The sequence below is a fragment of the Suillus subalutaceus genome (genome assembly GCF_016647625.1).
Source record: "Suillus subalutaceus strain FC151 chromosome Unknown DFJ58scaffold_24, whole genome shotgun sequence".
In the NCBI taxonomy this organism is placed as follows: domain Eukaryota; kingdom Fungi; phylum Basidiomycota; class Agaricomycetes; order Boletales; family Suillaceae; genus Suillus; species Suillus subalutaceus.
The window spans coordinates 36,112-54,624 of NW_024540273.1; the positions used below are offsets into that span (position 1 = coordinate 36,112).

Below are 18,513 nucleotides of genomic sequence, written 5' to 3' on the forward strand. Positions count from 1 at the left end.
GGCGAAACCATCACCGGCGCAATTGTCACTGGCGTCCGTCTCACGCCAAGGTTCGTATGGCCATAGCTCGATGCGCGATGCAATCAAAGCTTGTGTCTCACATGACGCAGCTCGTCAAAGGCATCATCATTAAAGCTTCAAGTCGGAATCGCGCTACGCACTTGACTCAGCGGGCCAACAATGAAGAGAAGCGCCGACACGTATGATTGTGGCGTGTAAGTTGGCCAACCGCTACTAGTACTATTGGCCACAGTGTGGCTACAGTGAACAAGAAAAACCATGATGGCGCGAACGAACTTGCCAAGAAAGGCTCACACAATATTTGACTCGACAAGAATTGAGCAGCCTATTGAAGGTAAGTAAGAGTTGACTGTCACGGCACTAGTCCGACTACATATCACTTACCTTGAAGTTCAATTGCACAGTGCAATTCCAAAAGTTGAAGCTAGTAGTAAAGTCGCACTGGTGATTCGAATTTGTAACAATGTAACACATTACGCAAATCCTTCCGTTTGGCTCCCCTGCGCACTAGTGGCTGGTCTTCACCCCAGCACTCTGGTCCCTGGCGGGTCGCAGGGATATGTAAGCATGGCTAGTCTCTCTCGCTGTCTATGCGCTGCGACTTCCACGATGAGATCACCATGTCACTCACGGGAAGGTTTCAGAATCTCGACATCCTCTCCTTGGTCCTCTCTTCACCAGTTGTTATTCCGAGGTCTTTGTCTGATCTCAGTTCGGCGACCGTCCTTGGAGGCTTGGACCACCAAGTACAGCGACCAAGAATGGGACATGCACATGAGCCAGTTGGTAGGGCAAATTAATAGCAATAGTGTTGAGGTAGGTCCAGCTCATGTTCTACTGCTCGTGCTACTTCATCTGGACCACCATTCAGTGCGGAATACTTTCGGCCGCGGCTGCCGTGTTTTTAACGACGCCACCTCCCCTGCAATCAGTCCCAAGTCATGCAACCACTCCTTCATGTGTCCTTGTGCTCGTATCATTTGCTTATGCACTTGGTAGCATTCTCACTGGCACTGCTGTGATAGCAACACGCCAGTCCTGCGGCAGGATCCGGTCAAGGGAAGCAAGCAATCATCTACTAATGTGTACTACTTCCTCTGACGCGGTGCATGTTCTGTCAGCAACACGTCTTTGTTTTTATCTCATCCTGCTTCTCATGGTTTGGCGGTCAGTCTCTGTTTCTGTCGATAATTTTCCTTACGACCTGTCAGTACTAGGTTCATCTTTTCATATCACATCAATGACATGTTTTTGTGGAAAACGATGTTGCACGCAGTGTTAACACCCAGCGTGATCCAGCTCCGGGCTGCGGTGGGGCTGAAGCTTATGTTATGGATATGGGCTTTACCCGCCTTCATATTTACCCCCGCGAAAGCCGCAAGCTGATCAAGGAGCGCCAAATCAAAACACGCCCGCTTCACCACTGAAAGGCTCTCGCATCGATGGCATCTGAAAATGAGGGCTCAGTCTTCAGTCCCGACACTTAGGCTACCTAAGAGCAACTCTGATGACGAGAAGTAATTCATGAACCACTGGTACCGTAGGTCGGCAATTTCGTATGCAGTATTGTTTTTGGCGAAATGAGAAGCACTTTTTTTTGCTTCAGAGTGGGTTCTTTGGGGACATAGACCCTATGTCGGACATTATGAGAAGCAGTTAGTTGAACTGTCGTCCTGGTATGATGCTCCGCCTTGGACCCTCGCTTCAAACAAGTGCCCCCTAACTGACACTGGTCAAAGTATCAACACAACTGCAGATTCAATAACTGATACTCGAATGAAATGTTAAATTCGTGCGCTCGATTGAGGGACGGCAGGATATCATTATCACAAGCCATGGAAGTAAACCGGAAAAGCACACCTGGGTGTATGGTACATTAGTCTCATTGACCCTTAAGCTTGGCAGTCTCCAAGTATCATGAATTCGTTGACAGTATTAGATATTACAGTGTTTACGGACTCCGGACGCGTTCAGTCTGCCATCAGCGCGTTTCGCGTTTCAAACAGCGCCTACAGCGGGTTGAGTCCTAATTCCTCCACGAAGTGCCCATTTGCCAGGTTATTGAGCTTGTCCTCTTCCTTGTCGAGCTTACGAACGACGATCCAAAACAGGAGGCCACCAACGCCCGCAAGGATGGCGCTGATGGCATAGTTCCATACGAGCAGTGGATCCAGCGAGAGTGCTATTGCAATTATGTGAGAGTACGTTCGCAGACGACGACAAATGACGATGACGTACAGACGAAAGCCTCGCCAATGGCGGCTGAAACTGCACTCGTGAAAAGGAACGCAGACATGACCAAACTACGCATGTTCGTCGGTGCTTTGGTGAATGCATACTCGAGACCCGTGATCGACGCAAAAATTTCAGAGAATGCGATGAGCAGATATCTATATGCGTCATCAACATCTATTCACAAAGGTGCAAACTTGGGAAAGTTACTCACGAGCCACTCTGAATCCACACATTCAGGGGGGAAACAAGTGGGTTCTGGTCTGCATCCACGCAGGTTGCAGCGTAGTGCCCACAAGGGTCTGTCTTGTAAATATAGTACTGCACAACGGCAGCCCAGATCATCGATGCAGCTGCCGTGCCGAAACCCCAAGCGATTTTCTTTAGAGAGGTGAACCGGATACCGGCACGTGCAAGTGCTGGGTAGATCTGTGATTGTCATAATGAGACGAGAGAAATTATGTTCCTTCACGATACTTACCACCAAATCACATATCGGGATAAAAATAATGAGAGCCAAGGGATCGAGGTTGGATAGAACGTCGTTAGGTAGGCCATTGGTGGTCATTGTTGCAGCTTGTGAGACCAAATTATTGTTAAGTTGATTGTAGCAGAGCCCTGTGTGGCGTAAAATGAGCTACAAAGGAAGCAGTGTAGAGTGCCAAGTAGGGAGAACTCACAGTAGAGCGGGAACCAGACGAAGACGCCACAAGCTTTGAAACCACGACGGACCTCGTCAACCCACTGGTCGTCGAAGGTCATCCATCTCGGCTTCTCGCCAACTTGCTTAGAGGGCTTGGCACTTTCCCAGAAGTCATCGGAGGTGAGATTTTTGATTGTCTTGTATGGATTCCACGACCATCGTCCACGCTGGGCATACCGCCAAATGTGCAGCGCAGCTGGAAGGACGGAACCTTGCGGTGGAGATCTGCGATAACGACTACGACCATACCAAAGAACCAGGGGAGAGATGCAGAAAACTACAGTGGGCAATGTATAGGCCAGCCAATAGCCAACATACTAGAGCACCGCATAAGAAGCTTCGGAGTTTGTTTTTGGGAACGTACCTTTTCAGCATAAACCATTCCGATCTGACCAATGAGAGCACCAATGTTGATAAAAAGGTAGAAATACTGCGGGTGGTGTTAATGGCAGCTTGAAATGTGCGTTTAACTAGGCCCACCATATAGATTCTCGTAGTGGTCATGGCCGGGTCAACAATAACGCGCTCGCCCGAACTAGTCGTAGCAATGTAACATTTGGTTATCCGATATTGCTCTGCAACCAAAGGGGAGACATTCGACTTAAAGCCGCCGGTGCCAGTGCTAGTGACAACCAGAGATAAGATGAATACGCCAAGTGATGCACGGCTGCCGATGATGCCAGGGATTGAAGATATGATCATGATGAGATGGCCCAACATGGCAACAGCGACACTCCAGCATATTGTCTTGTAACGACCCCAGTAGGTATCAGCAATGTAGGCGCCGGCGATTGGACAAATGTAAGCCCTAAATGAAACCGCAATCAAGGGACTAACAACAAGATATGGGTAAAAGTGCACGAACCAGAACTGATAGAACGTGGTCAAGCCTGTAGACATCTGTTGACCGGCGCCAAGGGCACCAGATTGGCCATTTGCACCACCTGCGCCCGTACGGGAGCCAGGAGGAAGGGGCTGCTGAATATAGTTGACCTGCAAAAGATAGACATGTGTACAACTAATTCATTGGCGAGCAATAAAAGTTCTACTTACGAAAACAACACTAGAGCCTTTGAAAGTGACATATTGAAAATTGGCGCGATGTAATAGCGATCAAGGTGAGCAACATACCATAGTACTGAAAAGTATATTAAGTGAGCGATCATGATTTGACACGAAAATATAAATTCACAGAGAATCGCTCCGCCAGTTCCACGACAGCAATCACTGTGAAATGAATGTCGACTTCAATGTGCTACATTTGCATAAGAGAGACAACTCACGATATGCACTCCATGGAATTTTGTCGGATACACGTCTGAGAGTGAGCATCTCCTCCTCGGTGGGGAACTGCATGCCCTCGTGGATACTGTCAACATCGTCGTCTAAAGAATCAGCAACCATATTATCCGAGAGCTTTTTCTCCGAGTCATAAACAGGGTCACTATGCTGAGTGTCCCGGTCGAAGAAGACCCGCGGTGAGATCATTATTTGCCATCCTGGAGATCAGCAGTTCTGCTGGTGGGAGAGGGCGGAAAGTAAAACGACGAATCCGAGACCTAAGGTGGGTAATCATCTCGTGGCTTTTATGAAGGTAAGTTGGCCCAGAAGTTTCGATATCGATTCATCACTCAACTGAGCTCGAGCCTGTGCTGGCACCGAGATTATGATGTGCAATGCATTCCCTAAAGAGCTTATTATGTAAGCATTTATGTCACTTCCGATTAACTTCCGCACATGTGTTTTTACGTTTCATCATGGCACGATCCGCATGCCCTTTACCGTCTAAACGATGACCAGCCGAGTCCTTCAATCATTATATTGATACACCAGATCCATGGGCGTATCAGCGAACACCACCAGCTATTCCAATGTTGTTGTTGCTTTTGCAAACTCTTGATTCCGCCATAATCGAAAAAGGATTCCACAACCGCCCACATTAATAGTTTTGGCTCTTGGCTCCAAGCCCAGGCACTGATCTTATCTTCGGTCCATGTGAGAGTACTTGGCCGTGTGCGTGCTCGCGTGCGTGCCCAACAACTTCCTTCGGGATCGTTCTATCTTGGTGCCTTGGCAGTTATGTTATGCTTTTCATGTGCTGTAGTTTAGTCCATATCGAAACTCTTGTCGTGGGGTCCTGAGGATCTTGTCCTCACCGGAAGATCGGGTAATGGGTAACCGACATGCTCTCGTCCACCTTTTCAATTCAACAGTGGTCCGCATTGGAGTCGATCAGGTCAATTAAGAACACCTCGTGTTCTATCAGATTGCGCTCTCGAACTTTCCCTTAGAGTCCCACGGTGGGACCGTGCGGCGTGCTACTCTAGTCGGACCAATATGTCTACCACACCCAATGGAATTCCAGCTGTTTTTATATGCATGTCGAGTGGTTTTTGAGATTACTGAACCACTTTGAAATGAGCGGACAAGGTATACACGAGTAGCAAGTGCTGACATGGACAAGTCAAGCGAACACATATTTCCAAATGGCGTCGTAGTTCTGTAAACACTAGGGTAAGCACCATACTCGAGCTGTCTACACTTGTGTCACACGACTACTACCTTTCTTTGGTCTGCTCTGCTGGGGGAGTAGGCTACTTTTGGCGTACATCGATTTCATACGTCATACTTTCTTCCGCTCATTCGCACCGAGGAACACTTCCGAACCTCGCTCATTCGCCAGACGATGATACGACATTCCCCCGCTACTGCTAAGTGAGGAGTGTGATCTCTTTTAGTTACCCGCCCACGCCCAAATCGCACAATCATGGCATCGGTGACAATAACCGTCCCATAGAATGTAGATGTATGTATGATGTGTAACGCCCAGCATTTCAAAAGTTCTATGCAAGCGAATGTCTAGTTGTGTTAGTGAGCGTATTTGGTTGGGCGGGTAAGTAATGGATAGATGAATAGGATATATGAGCCGTGAAATAGTCCCTGGCCAATATAAGTTATAGTTGCAAGACGATAAGGTTAGCTTAGTGTAAGTCCTGCTGAACTAGGAGGATGGGTCAGAAAACAGCTCGAGTTAGCTTAGCACCCGCCAGAATACTATAAATCAGGAATGTGAGCCGCCACATCAGTCAAAACACGAGATCGACGCACCAAGCTGTTCTGCGGTTTTGGATAATTCCACGCCGTAAGGTTGGGATCTAGTGGTGGCATCCATCAGTTTCATCTTCGAAAAGTCGATAAGTTTGACGAACTCATGTATGAATCCATATGCCGGTTGATATAGTCCTCCGTAGGATAGTCTGCGGGACTGCACCCAATATTCGTCTGCCCTTTCCGCTGGTACACACGAACGTAGTCAACGAGCATCTCAGCAGGGAAGATCATCGTGCTTAGATCAATCGTCTGCCAATTCGCTGGAAAGGACGTCAGTGAGTATTTCTACGAGGAAAAAATCTGAACACACGTGATATACCCAAGTTGAGGACAATGGACTAGTAGAATGGATGCGTCAGGCAGAGTGACAAGGGGAAAGATGAAGACACACCATTGGCTCTACAGAGATCAGTCGCTGCGACACGCCTGTGCCATCTGGTAACGGATCAGGACCAAGTGCTGCGGCGCCAAGACGTGCAGACTCGACACCGGCGGTCTGCCATGCGATATACCCATCTGAGGGATTTGAGGGATCCGACCAATACTCGAAGCCTGCAAAACGTCAGACAACCAGGAGGTGAGGTTCGCAAGATTCTTACCCAAGGTCGTGAACTGCGCGCCAGATTCTTGGAAAATATCATCAGGAAGAAGCGTTAAGGCAGATACTGCTTGTTGGCTGGTGGCAGAAGAGATGTTAGTCTCCAAAGAAGCAACATTCATCTGAAGTCGAAACCACAAATCACAATAAAAATAGCACTCACACTGGACTCCCTAGATAACTATTCGCATTTGTGACATTAGGCGTGTTGATGAACCACTCATCCTGGGTGGCATTGAGATAGGTGTAATCGTGCGAAAAGGGCGCAAACTGGCCGGACTGTGAGACGACCTGTCCCGAGCCCAACTTATTATGCTCGACCTCGAGAATATCAATTTCAGGGGCACCACGGCCAACATTCACGGATGGCCCGGGATGATCTCCTCCTGGGCAGGTGCACGACCTGGGTAGAGAGTTAATGGTTTGCGTGTCCAATGTTAAGCATGAACAGTGGGTAGGAGAAGAAGTCGGGTATGACTTACGAGAGGCGCTGTCCCGACAGCCACGATAGCTCATAATTGTACTTGGCCTTCGAGGCGTTTGACTGGAGAGCAGCAGCAGGTCCAGAACCATCCGGCTCTGTCTGGTTCGGGAATGTGCCAACATCACAGGAGTCATAGCTGAAGCAGAGTAAGTACCTGAATCGTTGTTCAAACAATCGAACTCACGAGTAAGGCCATACGCCGTCTGTAGTCGCACCGTATCCCGGACGTGCAAGGTTACCCATCGTCCATGCACCCGGCCACTAAATCGATCCATTAATTAGTACTACATATCCCGAACCACTCCTGTTGAGAGGCATGCCCAGTACACAGCCACTCACATAACCCTGTGTCTCCTGATTCGGCCCTGGTAAACTGATTGACACCTCGATATAGCCGCCCGTAAAGCAAAACTTGTTCCAACTCTGGAGCATACCACTCCGGTAAGGCAAGTCATTCTCAGGGATCTGGTCCATGACGATGCTCAGGTACCCATTGCTTGTTGTTATCTGGGCCGGGTCATACCACTCCTGATCTTCGGTACTCCAGTACCAGATGTTTACGGCTTCCCAAAAAGGATCATCCCCAGGCCAGAAAGTGCGGTTGGGTGTGTTGAATTCGTCCGAGAAGACTAGCTCGTAAGGGAGGCCATCAAAACCTGTCCGCGTCGCAGCACTACTAGGCGTATCAGGATCGATTAGCTGTGCCATTTGGAATCTAGACAGGTACACCGTCAGTCAGGTAGTCCGTATCACACGAAGGAAAATAGAACAACAGGGAAATAGTGAAGTGGGGACGCACAGAAACGGGATCTGGCCGGTTCCATTGACGAGCGCGTTGCCTGCAATCGCATCTTGCTGGGAGCGATCGTGAAAATAACTGAAAACAGGGTAGATGATGAAGAGACTGAGGAGGGCCAAAATGAGGAGGAAGAGCACCGAAACATTGAGGATACCTCTGAGAGGAAAGACGTCGCTTTTGAAAGCGTCGTCGTTAGGATCATTAAGGGGATCATCCTCGTCTGGCTCGTCAAGGGATGGGTCATAGGCGTAGGGTACAAGAGCACCACGTGCATTCCAAGCGCCAGAAGGGTACTTGCTGTCGTATGAAAGTGAGAAAACGGAATCTCCTGAGCCTGTGGTGAAGACTGAATCGCGGTTAGGGAGTGGCCTCGGTGGGACCAATGGACCACGGTTGTCTCCTGCGGCTAGACGATATAGTATCATTGAACCGCGCTGAGCAGAAGGCAGTGAGGCTACGTTGGGTACAGCGAGGACCTGGGAGTCTTCTGAAGCCACGCGATTAAATTGCATGCTTTGGCGAGACTGCGACCGATAACGCGAATTGGTCTGCGGAGAACCTGGGGACGAAATGGGGGGGTTGGGGTTCAAGGGAGAGGATATGTAGTTCAGGTTGGCGTTGTGGGATAAAGAGTGTGTGGGGGTATGTCTGGACTGAGGTGAATCTGGAGGGAGGAGAGGCGTTTCGAAGTTGGACGTGCTGGGTGTTCGCGAGGACAGCATATACGGGGTGACTTCCGAATGTCGTGCTTCATCGCGGTCAACGTACTGGACCGTTTGGCCGTCGTCAGTATCGCGTGGACTGACCATGCGATCTTCACGTTGTGAATCAAAGGTCGTTTCATGCCAAACAGGGTTGTTTGCGGAGCTGTGCAACTGCTCCTTTTCGCCGTTGGAAGAGCTGGTCCGTTCTGCTGCCATTGCACCTATAATTGACAATCCACCGGTGCTGCTCACGATAGCCTCAACACGGTGGGATGCAAAGGTAGAATTAGCAGTTAAACGCCGAAACTTGGAGAAATTGTGAGAACCGACGGCATGCCCGTTCCTCGCCTCCGCCAAGCCTCCGCCTATGCTTAGAATCTTACGGCTGGGCAGGTCCAGATGGCCTTATTACCTACATATTACGAAGTGTACTCACTTTAATTTAGTCCCTCGGCTTTGATGGGTACATAGTTAGTACCATCATACATTCTTTTTCGGCTGACAGGTCCGCATTTCAATTTTTTCTTCTTGGCATCGAGCTTGGCCCATGGCCACTGGGATATTGCAGAGATATCGCTCAACGAGTATGGTCAAAGCAAGCGACATGGCAGGTGGTGACGGTAACTGTACAGTGTATTTTGGGCGTGTGATGTTATTTTATTGATCAGCTCCCGACACTCGATTCCTGGTCTAGTACTGAAGCTCAGTGAAGTTTCTCAAGTATAAGCGACATGTTCATGGCGACTCGCCCATCGAACGTTGCAATTGGGCCCCGGGCAGCTATCATGCATCATGGGCCACCAAGGATTGAATTTCCGCTAGCCATGGCCCATGACGCAAACTGCTCCACCATCTAGAAGTGCTGATAACGGTTCTCAAGGACTTTTCTCAGGCTGCCACAGTACCGGCGCACGATGTTGACATATTTGTGATACTTCACGCGCTCGTATCACCAGTGCCTTCCAACGCCATTACTATCATTTCGACAAGTGCATCCACAAGGAAAATAGCAGTGGCACAGGTATGTAGTATGCACGATTGAATATGAATGCTCGTTGCTGATACAAAAGAATTATCTTCATTGGCTGTCAATGTTGGTGCGAATATTATTTTTGTTTTGCTTCTACGCTAACTTGCCTAAATGAGGTTGATACATACTCTCATATTCGCGTCCAATGACTGCTAAATTATGCATATGAGGAAGGTGGCCCAGTTTTTCCTACCCAAACCTATAGTTCAAGAAAGATCGTCGTTCCTTCTCATACAAAATCGCACGGTCGACGCCGGCCGAGGAAGAAGACGTACATTTCCTGACCAGTGCCGTCATCGAAGTCTTCGTCATGGAAGATGTCAGGGAGCTACCATCAGCCACGATTACCGAAGCCGTCCTTCATAGGTCAAACTCCCAGCTGCTTAGGCTATGCGACTGCTGGACTAATTAATAACCTTGGGTTTGAGTTGCCTGGCATGCAGCAATGGCGCTTCGCTTCGTCGGTTGAAGGAAAATGGGCTGGTGAGGGGCTGGATTTGTTGAACAGTCGTTCTTTCTATGTATGTGTTAACGAAGCCTGCCAGTCCAGGGTCTTTCTAAATCGTTCGTGGGAAGGAAATTACTCGACCGCTAGTCCTGCTGACTCGAAGATGCAGATGTCAGCATCGGTACATGGATCATGGAAAGCTTATCGATATCAAGGAAGTACAGATCGTTATCTTGTGGGAGACCAAGCAGATAAGTTGCCGCTCAAGCCCCGTGACGGTGCGACAACACATTGCTACCGGAAGTTACCAAGGACACTCATCAGCTAGCGATCGTTCGAACGTTTAGAACGTTCGATCTGATCCCGCGATGTGCAAGTTGCAAAAAGTAACAAAAACGGAAGAGAAACCCGGTCTGCGGTTGATCACAGAATAGACTGATGCGTGATAGTATCAGCCGCGTGTAACCCATATTCTTTTCCAATTGGGTGGTGAAGTCACTAAAATGAAGGAGTCATTTTGGTAAATTATGTGATGGGCTTTAGGCCAAGCGCTCGAGCTAAAGTTGCAATGGAAGACGGGCAAAATCAAACAAGGGGTAGTCACGTGTCACAGCGCTGTTTCGCATCAGTGCTCCTCACAGCTTGATCCCCGTCAGAAGTTCAGAATCTTCATCCGCAGTGCACAGTGTACATGTTCGAAATAATATGTGTCTGCTAGAATTCAAGTCGACGAGGCAACCAAATACCTAGACCCGAATAATTGCCAAGCGCTACGTCTTCGTGGAAGCTTCGCTACCAATGGGATGTTGCATATCGGGCATACTTGTTTCGAGCGGCACGTCACCGGTGTGTGGTTTTTTGCCTCCTTGACAACGATTCGTGCTTTTTGGGCAGGCTTTCGGTGGCTCATATCGATAATTGTCTGCGCTGACGCCCGATTTTGCATTCATAATTTTCCCTTCCTGCTTGTCTCGACGAGGGGGCTTGACCCTCACAGCGAACCCACTCGATGCAAACGCGCTTTCAGGATCACCTAGTAGTAGAAAAGTCGTCATCGCTCCTGGTGGCTCTATACGCACGGCCAAATTCGATCGCAGTCCGACTGACATTGCTCCTCCTCTCACAGAAATCTTCTAATCGCGTCCAACGATTTTTCAAAATCACAAGCCCGTTAATTTGGATTCGCGAGAGTCCATGACGATCGTTCGCCCTGGACAGCCTTTTGGCGCAGTTCTGCTAGTGGAGCAGCAACGTGGTGGAGAGTATGAGATAATCGCGTCGGATCATAGTGACATCGCATGGGGCAAGGACGTGACTTCTGTTGATGATATCACAGTCGTTAGGATGCTAGAGATGTTGTGGTATGCATTTTGACGTATGCATTTTTCTGACGCGTTATCATTCATACCCTGACGGTACTCGCATGGGACAATCTCCCTAGGCATTTGTATTATATCGATACCAATCATTTGTCACACATTAGTTACGGTGCGTCCTTGTTATCGTCGTCGCTTTCACTTCCACCCGCAACAAATCATTCCTACAGGAACTCCTTGCTTATTCGGCTTCGAATTGAGCTCTGCAGCATGTTTGCGAGCCGACGCCTGCAAAATTCGCTGCAGGTTCTGATTCCTGACTCGCCAATGTCATTGTGATTGGATGGGACCAACGTCCCTGTGCCTATCCTGAATCATGCTACGGACATTCCATATGTATGTTTGTCTCTGTGAACCCCCCTGAAAATACATGTTCCTAGTAAATGGACCTATAAGACACAGGAATTCAACGGAAAACACTGGATGCTGGCCGTTCTCTTTAATGCATCTTTAGGTTGGCCCTTGGCAGGTGCGATTTTGATTGAACACTGATAGCTTTATTATGTGTTCAGATCATGTGATCACCGGGTGTAAGAACGCGAACACTACGTACATGTTAGCCAAATTCTACACAAGTACAGTACTCACTTCAGCCGTTGAGCAAACGACTGAGGAAGAGCAAGTATTCCAAAGTCCAAAACATCGACAAACAATACTACCGAGGTCGCAATCATATCACTTATCGACAGGGTGCATGTCACAATCACTCCTAACTCTTATGCGACCGTCGATGCTGACCTGCTGTCCATCGTGCTTTCGCCCTCATTTCAAAATTTTGGGGCAGCTGCATTGTGGGGTGTTCGCCGTCACAAATGTCGAGGACACAGGACAAAGGGTTCTATCGCTTCATTCAGCCTCTTTTACAATATGCGCGCTTATTTTCTGTCCTTGAGAATTTTATCACTGGCTCCGAATGGACATGCCATTAACATGCCTTTGTGCCGTATATTCCTTCCATCCCTTCACTCGCGTACATCCATTTTAATCCCGATCAGATTCACGTTCTCGGTTCAGTTCGGCGCCGCGTAACTTCCGAAATTCTTGTCCAGGAAAATAGCGCGGGCACTTCTAGCCAGCACTTCAGCAATCCCTCAACCGACGATATGTGATCGCACTTTGACTTTTTATGGAGCGTTCAAAGCCGAGCACCAAGCCTTGCTTGCACGGTGCGTGTCGATTACATTCCCAGATCGAACTTAGGCTGGTACTTACAGAGTCTTGCACGGGAAATTTCCAAGTTCATAAGGCGTTTAAGTTATGAGCATAGTTTGTCCCCTCTGAAACATTGCCTGTCCCTTCAGAGATGCTTTGGGCAGAATCGTGGTGCTGTGAAAGTCATACAGCTACATTTGCCGTTCCTCCTAAAAGTATTAGCGCTCATGTGAGTTGTGACAGAGGTAAGTAACACGTGCATTCGAAATTTCATGTCCTGCAAGACTGAAATGAAGTAGCGTAGCGCCATCAGATCTTAGGTGCAGTCAACGTGAGGCATCATAAACCCTTTGCATAGCCTATATATCCTCGCAATTGTTTCTGACCCACACAAGTCGGTTGCCCTTAGTGCTGCTCATGTCTAACCCAAGTCAGAATATTCGAGTTGTTAGTGGGTACTCACAGTCATCACGGCTACACTCTGCCACAGATGAGAGCTTTTTCGACAAATTTCCACGCAAATGGAATGCTCCAGAATCCTTTATTCCGCGGTATATCTTCAAAATGTGCTGCCTCATATTCACCTGGCGCAGCGATCTGCACTGGTTGTACGACTTCCTGAAAGAAGGAAACAACTGGGAAGAGCTGCATCGTCAATATCTGACCCAGCTCAATCAAGTGAGCACCGTGGTACGTCGTTGATGGGCATTATTCGTTCAAATTAGTCGCATTAATGTGTTCTTGCGCAGCAAGCACTCGTGCTTACAACTGCAGCGGTTTTTATGTCCTCAAAACCACCACTTGTGGATGATGTCGACTACTCGTCTCCTGCATCTTACGCCTGTTTGGCGGAATCCCTTGTCTTCTCGTTGTTCGGGCTATTGTTCCAGCTGAAGGTTTCTGCCTCTGGATTCATTTTTCAAAAACGTAGTGCTGCAGAAGTACGCATTGTCCATTGTCAGGGTGGCAGGTCAGAGTTGACCTCATCACAGATCATAATTGAGAGACGCTGGAGAATATTCTGGCACCTCCTGAGTTTGGTAGTGCCAATCATTATCTTTACCATATCAGTGGTGCTTTTGCTCATAGGTGGGCCGTTCACCTTGTAATGCGTCATCGCGACTCACGAAGTTCATTATCAGCCATCGTGCTCACGGGGTTCACATCTCACTCCAAAACTGTCCAACTTTATCTGAGCATAACATTTGCTTTCCTTGGCGCTTGTCATTTGGTGTCGATTCTGGGTTCACCATTCTACTACCATTTATCGAACCTATGCATCCGCGTTGTTCACGCCACGAGTGGTAAAAGACCTCAAAGAGCGGACGAATCTTGAACATCGGTACTGGATCCGGCGGTTCCGCAAGGGTACTGGCAGGTGTTCTAGTGATTACTCCTCCAATTGGGCATTCAGTGGTATCGTTCCCTCTACGAGTCTAAATATCTATGCCTTCGATAGCTTGACGCGGGTCCTTTATCCTTGAATCATATCAATGTAACCTCGATAGTTGTGTAAAAAATTTGCATGCCTACACCTGGCGTATTACGAGCCCTCTCACCGTTGCGAGTCCTGACTCCGGACTCCTGACGCAGGCCCTATAGCACGACCCCAGGTGTCTTCATGTCCACCTAATGGATCAAATATTTAGATAGCCAATTTAAGGATTTGAAACGCATGTTTGCTTTTAAGAAAAGCGCCAAGAAACCGTGACTCTGGTCTCCAATGACTTCGCTAGCCTCACTCACCAACCACCCATTGCGTCAACCATCATCATGTCGTTCTCAAATGCACCGGCTAATATAACTCCTCCTCCCAAACCGTCTACCACTGCAGACTTTAACAAACAACACCGATCTTCATCAAGCAGCGAATGGACTACATCATGACAACGGACGAGATCGTCTCCCCTGATGATCAGAAGCGCCGTCTCTATACAGCGGCATACGATTACCGTTCAGCCTATTCGCCTTATCATGATATTTTCAGTTCAAGTAAGTGTCATTGACCTGTGGTAAATACTGATAGAGATGGCCATTAACATAACAAGGAGACATGGGGACTAGAAGGATATGATACTCACGCAAAGTTCCGCTCATGTCCTTTACACGATTGTCGACGAATTGTAGGCAGCCGTCACATAAAAGATATCCAGTCGTGCAGCGTTTCATGTTTTGCGAGAAAAAGAAGGCTCCAACTAGAAAATGGTTTAGCGAGAATGACGATTTCCTGGAGCTTTTCGGTAGCAACCTGCTCCCTCACTTTCAGAACTCTCACCTTTTCTGTTAAAGTGCCAGTGATGCCCGCCTCTCCGGTTGTCCGACGTTCATAGGTGTCATATTCAGCACCCCGAACAGTAACCCGGGACTACCTTCATGCCATCGAGGATCACCAGGAATGTTAATCAGGCTCAAATCACGAAAAAGAAAGATATACGACACTTATTGCGAGACGGCATGGAAGAACACGAAGAAGTACTCGGGTTTGGCGCATTGGTTGGAAATCAAATGGGTAATAATCGTCTGCAAGGATGACGAACAAAGACGTCAATCGAAAGATCAAAGCCTAGGCTGTATTTGATTTGCGGCGTGTTACTGCGGCTTTCAAAGGATCAGGATGACCAGCAAGTGTGTTTAATTCATACTAATGAGGCCTTGAGGAGAAGAGTGATGGAGATTGCAATGCGGAAGAGCTGCTTGAGATCAATCGGATGGATGTGTTTAATAGGTCCAGTGCTGCGGGAAGCTCGTTGGATGATTGCAATTTGGAATGCAGTTGAAGGGAAGACGAGTGGTAATTATACAGTTGTTGGTTTTCAGCCGATGCTCGTCTCAAGATTCCCGTGCACACAAGAGGGCACAATGTTGAAGCTGTGGTCAGTAGTACTTGTAGAATGATGAGCGTTCTCCTCACACCTCAGGAGGCCTCAGGCTTAATGGTCCAGACTCCACATATCAAGATAAGACAGAACCGTTGGTGCGCGAGGTTGGCCAAAGATCAGATATTACGCGTTTAGTAAGAGCTATGTACTCCGAGTCGTAAGTCGATTTCAAGTAAACCCATGGTGATGTTGACAACTGTTAGGTTGAAGTCGAAGTCCGACTCGAACCACAAACACCCCACATACTAATCCCTATACCATGACGCAGAGCATCCAGTGACTCGCATTCATAATACGTTGGATGCATGACATTATCATTTTATCATTGGCAATATAAGCCATGAGCTTATCCGCACTGCCAATTTAACAGCTCGAAGGTTCGTCATTCGGAGCACCGTGACGGGGAAAAGGTATGTTTAGTCCTTTCTTCCCATGAGAATCGTCATTTCTAGTTGTTCATGTGCCCGTTGTCCAGCGTGATCACTCCTAAGGCTATAAGTAGCCCAGTGTAGCCTACTGTGCTCAGGTTGACCGTTATCGTTTGCACTTCTTCACAACTCCCTCGTAATGCCATCCACATTCATCAAGACTTTCGACACCCCTGCGTACAAGGGGACTGTTACGATCCCTCTAGGTCTCTACATAAACGGAGAGTTCGTCGACCCTGTTGAGGGTGGCACAATCGAGTAAGTGTCTTCCTAGTACACTCGAACGTCGGTCTCATTCGTATAGTGTTGTCAATCCTGGTACGGATTCTTTCATCACAAATGCCTCGTAACTTATTCTTGCAGCAACGGGCAAGGTGGTCACTTCCATCGCAGCCGGGACGAAAGCCGATATAGACATTGCTGCGAAGGCAGCGAAGAAAGCCTACAAGTCTTCATGGGGCCTGAAAGTTCCTGGAGCTCAGCGCGGAAAGCTCATGTCGAAGCTCGCCGTTTTGATGGAGGAACATATTGCGGAGTTCGCCGCTCTCGATGCCCTTGCCAATGGTATGTACTCCTGCGCCGCCGACACTCTTGAGTTGACGAAGCAACTCATACTACCTTGCAGGAAAGGCTTACAATACCGCGTACAGTCGAGACAACAAAGGAGCGATTGCAGTCATGGAATACTATGCTGGCTGGGCTGACAAGATCAATGGGAAGACTATCGAGGTTCGGTTTTTTTCTCTCTTTCGCATCAGTTAAACCCATTCCGCCCTAGACCAACGAAAACAAACTAGCTTATACCAGACATGAACCCATCGGTGTTGTGGTAAGGGTTTCTCTCTCAATGCTATTTGATTGGGACCTCACTTCATGCCCAGGGTCAAATTATTCCATGGAATGTTCCGAGTGAGTGGATTCAAAGAGCGTGCGGGACTACAGTTCACGTTAGCTAGTGTTCTCTCTTTCTCTCAAGATCGCTCCTGCGCTGGCCACCGGCAATACTATCGTCCTGAAGCCTTCTGAACTTACTCCGCTTTCTGCTCTTCTCTTCTGTACCCTGATCGAGGAGGCGGGCTTCCCTCCAGGTGTCATCAACATCGTGAACGGATATGGTCCAACAGCAGGACAAGCAATCTCCGAGCACCCTCTTATCGAGAAAGTTGCTTTCACTGGTAGCACTCTGACGGGGCGGAAAATTATGGAGGCTGCTGCGAAGAGCAACCTGAAACCTGTCACCCTCGAGCTTGGCGGAAAGAGCCCGAATGTCATCTTCGATGACGCCGACCTGGAGCAAGCAGTCAAGTGGGCGATTCACGGTATCTAGTATGTTGCCCCCTTCACATTTTCTATACTGGTTCTCATCGTCGTCGTAGCTTTAACCACGGCCAGAATTGTTCTGCAGGTTCCCGTATATTTGTTCAAGAGGGCATATACGACAAGTTTTTGGACCAGTTCACAGAGCAGGCACGCGCGATCAAGGTTGGCGATCCCTTTTCACCCGACACGTACCAAGGGCCACAGGTGTCCAAGACTCAGTTCGAGGTTCGTTTACTCAATTTCTTTATGAAACATACTTTGACGTCCGCGAAGCGCATCATGGGATACATCACCTCCGGCAAGAACGATGGTGCTACAGTACACCTCGGTGGCAAGCAGGTTGGCCAAGAGGGATACTTCATCGAGCCAACGATTTTCACGGAGTGCCAGCCCAATATGAAAATCGTCAGAGAGGAGATATTTGGGCCCGTCGCGTGCGTCTTGAAGTTCAAGACCGAAGATGGTGAGACTGTCCTTGTTGCATGATCATCGTATCCCTAACAACTTTCCAGAGGTTGTTGAACAGGCTAATGATACATCATATGGACTTGCGGCATCGGTGTTCACTAAGGATATCGACAGAGCAATCCGCGTTGCGCACGCTCTCGAAGCCGGCACTGCATGGGTTCGTTGCTTCGTCATCTCATCTTGCGCGTTTGTGTGTAATGACGCCTGGCAGATAAACTGCGCCAACCAGACTGAAATATCAATGCCATTTGGAGGCTTCAAGCAGTCGGGAATTGGACGTGAACTGAGCGAGTATGCTTTGGAAAAGTAAGCTCATGTCCTTTAAAACGACGCCGCACTAATGATACTCGTTTTAGCTATACGAACGTTAAAGCCGTTCATGTCAACATTGGCATTCGATTGTGATCGTTTAGGACTCTCGCATCTTGTATCATTAGTACAAATATCATGCATACATCCACTAACCAAAGGCGGGCTGGAGAAAACTGATTTGATCTCTGGCCAGGGTTTCTTCATGGATGTGTTTTTTTCGTACCACAATAGCAATGCAAGTAAGAGACTGCTAACACATGTGCGGTATATTAATACGGAATGATACTTGTCCGAGACCACACCTTCGCTCTTTTCTGAGTCATTTCATTCATATAACCCAATGATCTCAAAAGGCATGTGCTGCTGCTTCAGTGTCAATTATGGAGATTTTCAAAGTCATTTCATTCGCATCAACTGCCACTGTGCACACCTTGTCATTATCATTATG

The 18,513-nt window shown here is 48.2% G+C and overlaps 5 protein-coding genes across 5 annotated transcripts; 3 read left to right on the plus strand and 2 right to left on the minus strand.

Annotated features, from left to right (window-relative positions):
• Positions 1-397: 397 nt before the first annotated feature.
• On the plus strand, positions 398-1,529 carry DFJ58DRAFT_220171 (uncharacterized protein). The gene is made up of 3 exons (XM_041379309.1): positions 398-837; positions 893-1,227; positions 1,298-1,529. Exons 1-3 carry the CDS (start codon positions 589-591, stop codon positions 1,446-1,448), a joined length of 735 nt encoding a protein of 244 aa, XP_041246644.1. The 5' UTR covers positions 398-588; the 3' UTR covers positions 1,449-1,529.
• A 393-nt stretch (positions 1,530-1,922) lies between these two features.
• DFJ58DRAFT_774366 (peptide transporter PTR2A) lies at positions 1,923-4,597 on the minus strand. Its single transcript, XM_041389377.1, has 12 exons — positions 4,430-4,597; positions 4,240-4,341; positions 4,133-4,183; positions 4,010-4,026; positions 3,822-3,949; positions 3,437-3,764; positions 3,321-3,386; positions 2,934-3,273; positions 2,735-2,871; positions 2,468-2,682; positions 2,260-2,411; positions 1,923-2,203 (listed from the first exon to the last, which is right to left on the minus strand). The coding sequence occupies exons 1-12, from the start codon at positions 4,530-4,532 to the stop codon at positions 2,031-2,033; spliced, it is 1,812 nt and encodes a 603-aa protein (XP_041246645.1). The 5' UTR covers positions 4,533-4,597; the 3' UTR covers positions 1,923-2,030.
• Positions 4,598-5,992: 1,395 nt separating this feature from the next.
• DFJ58DRAFT_725079 (beta-glucan synthesis-associated) lies at positions 5,993-8,868 on the minus strand (the record flags this gene model as incomplete). The annotated part of the gene is made up of 11 exons (XM_041385175.1): positions 5,993-6,010; positions 6,065-6,111; positions 6,166-6,327; positions 6,378-6,405; positions 6,459-6,619; positions 6,667-6,743; positions 6,829-7,068; positions 7,148-7,285; positions 7,334-7,410; positions 7,489-7,864; positions 7,949-8,868. 11 exons carry the CDS (start codon positions 8,866-8,868, stop codon positions 5,993-5,995), a joined length of 2,244 nt encoding a protein of 747 aa, XP_041246646.1.
• A 4,207-nt stretch (positions 8,869-13,075) lies between these two features.
• On the plus strand, positions 13,076-13,767 carry DFJ58DRAFT_725080 (uncharacterized protein; the record flags this gene model as incomplete). Its single annotated transcript, XM_041385176.1, has 3 exons — positions 13,076-13,348; positions 13,408-13,599; positions 13,651-13,767. 3 exons carry the CDS (start codon positions 13,076-13,078, stop codon positions 13,765-13,767), a joined length of 582 nt encoding a protein of 193 aa, XP_041246647.1.
• A 1,961-nt stretch (positions 13,768-15,728) lies between these two features.
• DFJ58DRAFT_774390 (aldehyde dehydrogenase domain-containing protein) lies at positions 15,729-18,360 on the plus strand. Its single transcript, XM_041389378.1, has 13 exons — positions 15,729-15,947; positions 16,013-16,223; positions 16,270-16,283; positions 16,329-16,529; positions 16,591-16,694; positions 16,744-16,794; positions 16,847-16,874; positions 16,922-17,291; positions 17,342-17,510; positions 17,559-17,748; positions 17,798-17,910; positions 17,965-18,059; positions 18,110-18,360. Exons 2-13 carry the CDS (start codon positions 16,105-16,107, stop codon positions 18,156-18,158), a joined length of 1,503 nt encoding a protein of 500 aa, XP_041246648.1. The 5' UTR covers positions 15,729-15,947; positions 16,013-16,104; the 3' UTR covers positions 18,159-18,360.
• The last annotated feature ends 153 nt before the right edge of the window (positions 18,361-18,513 follow it).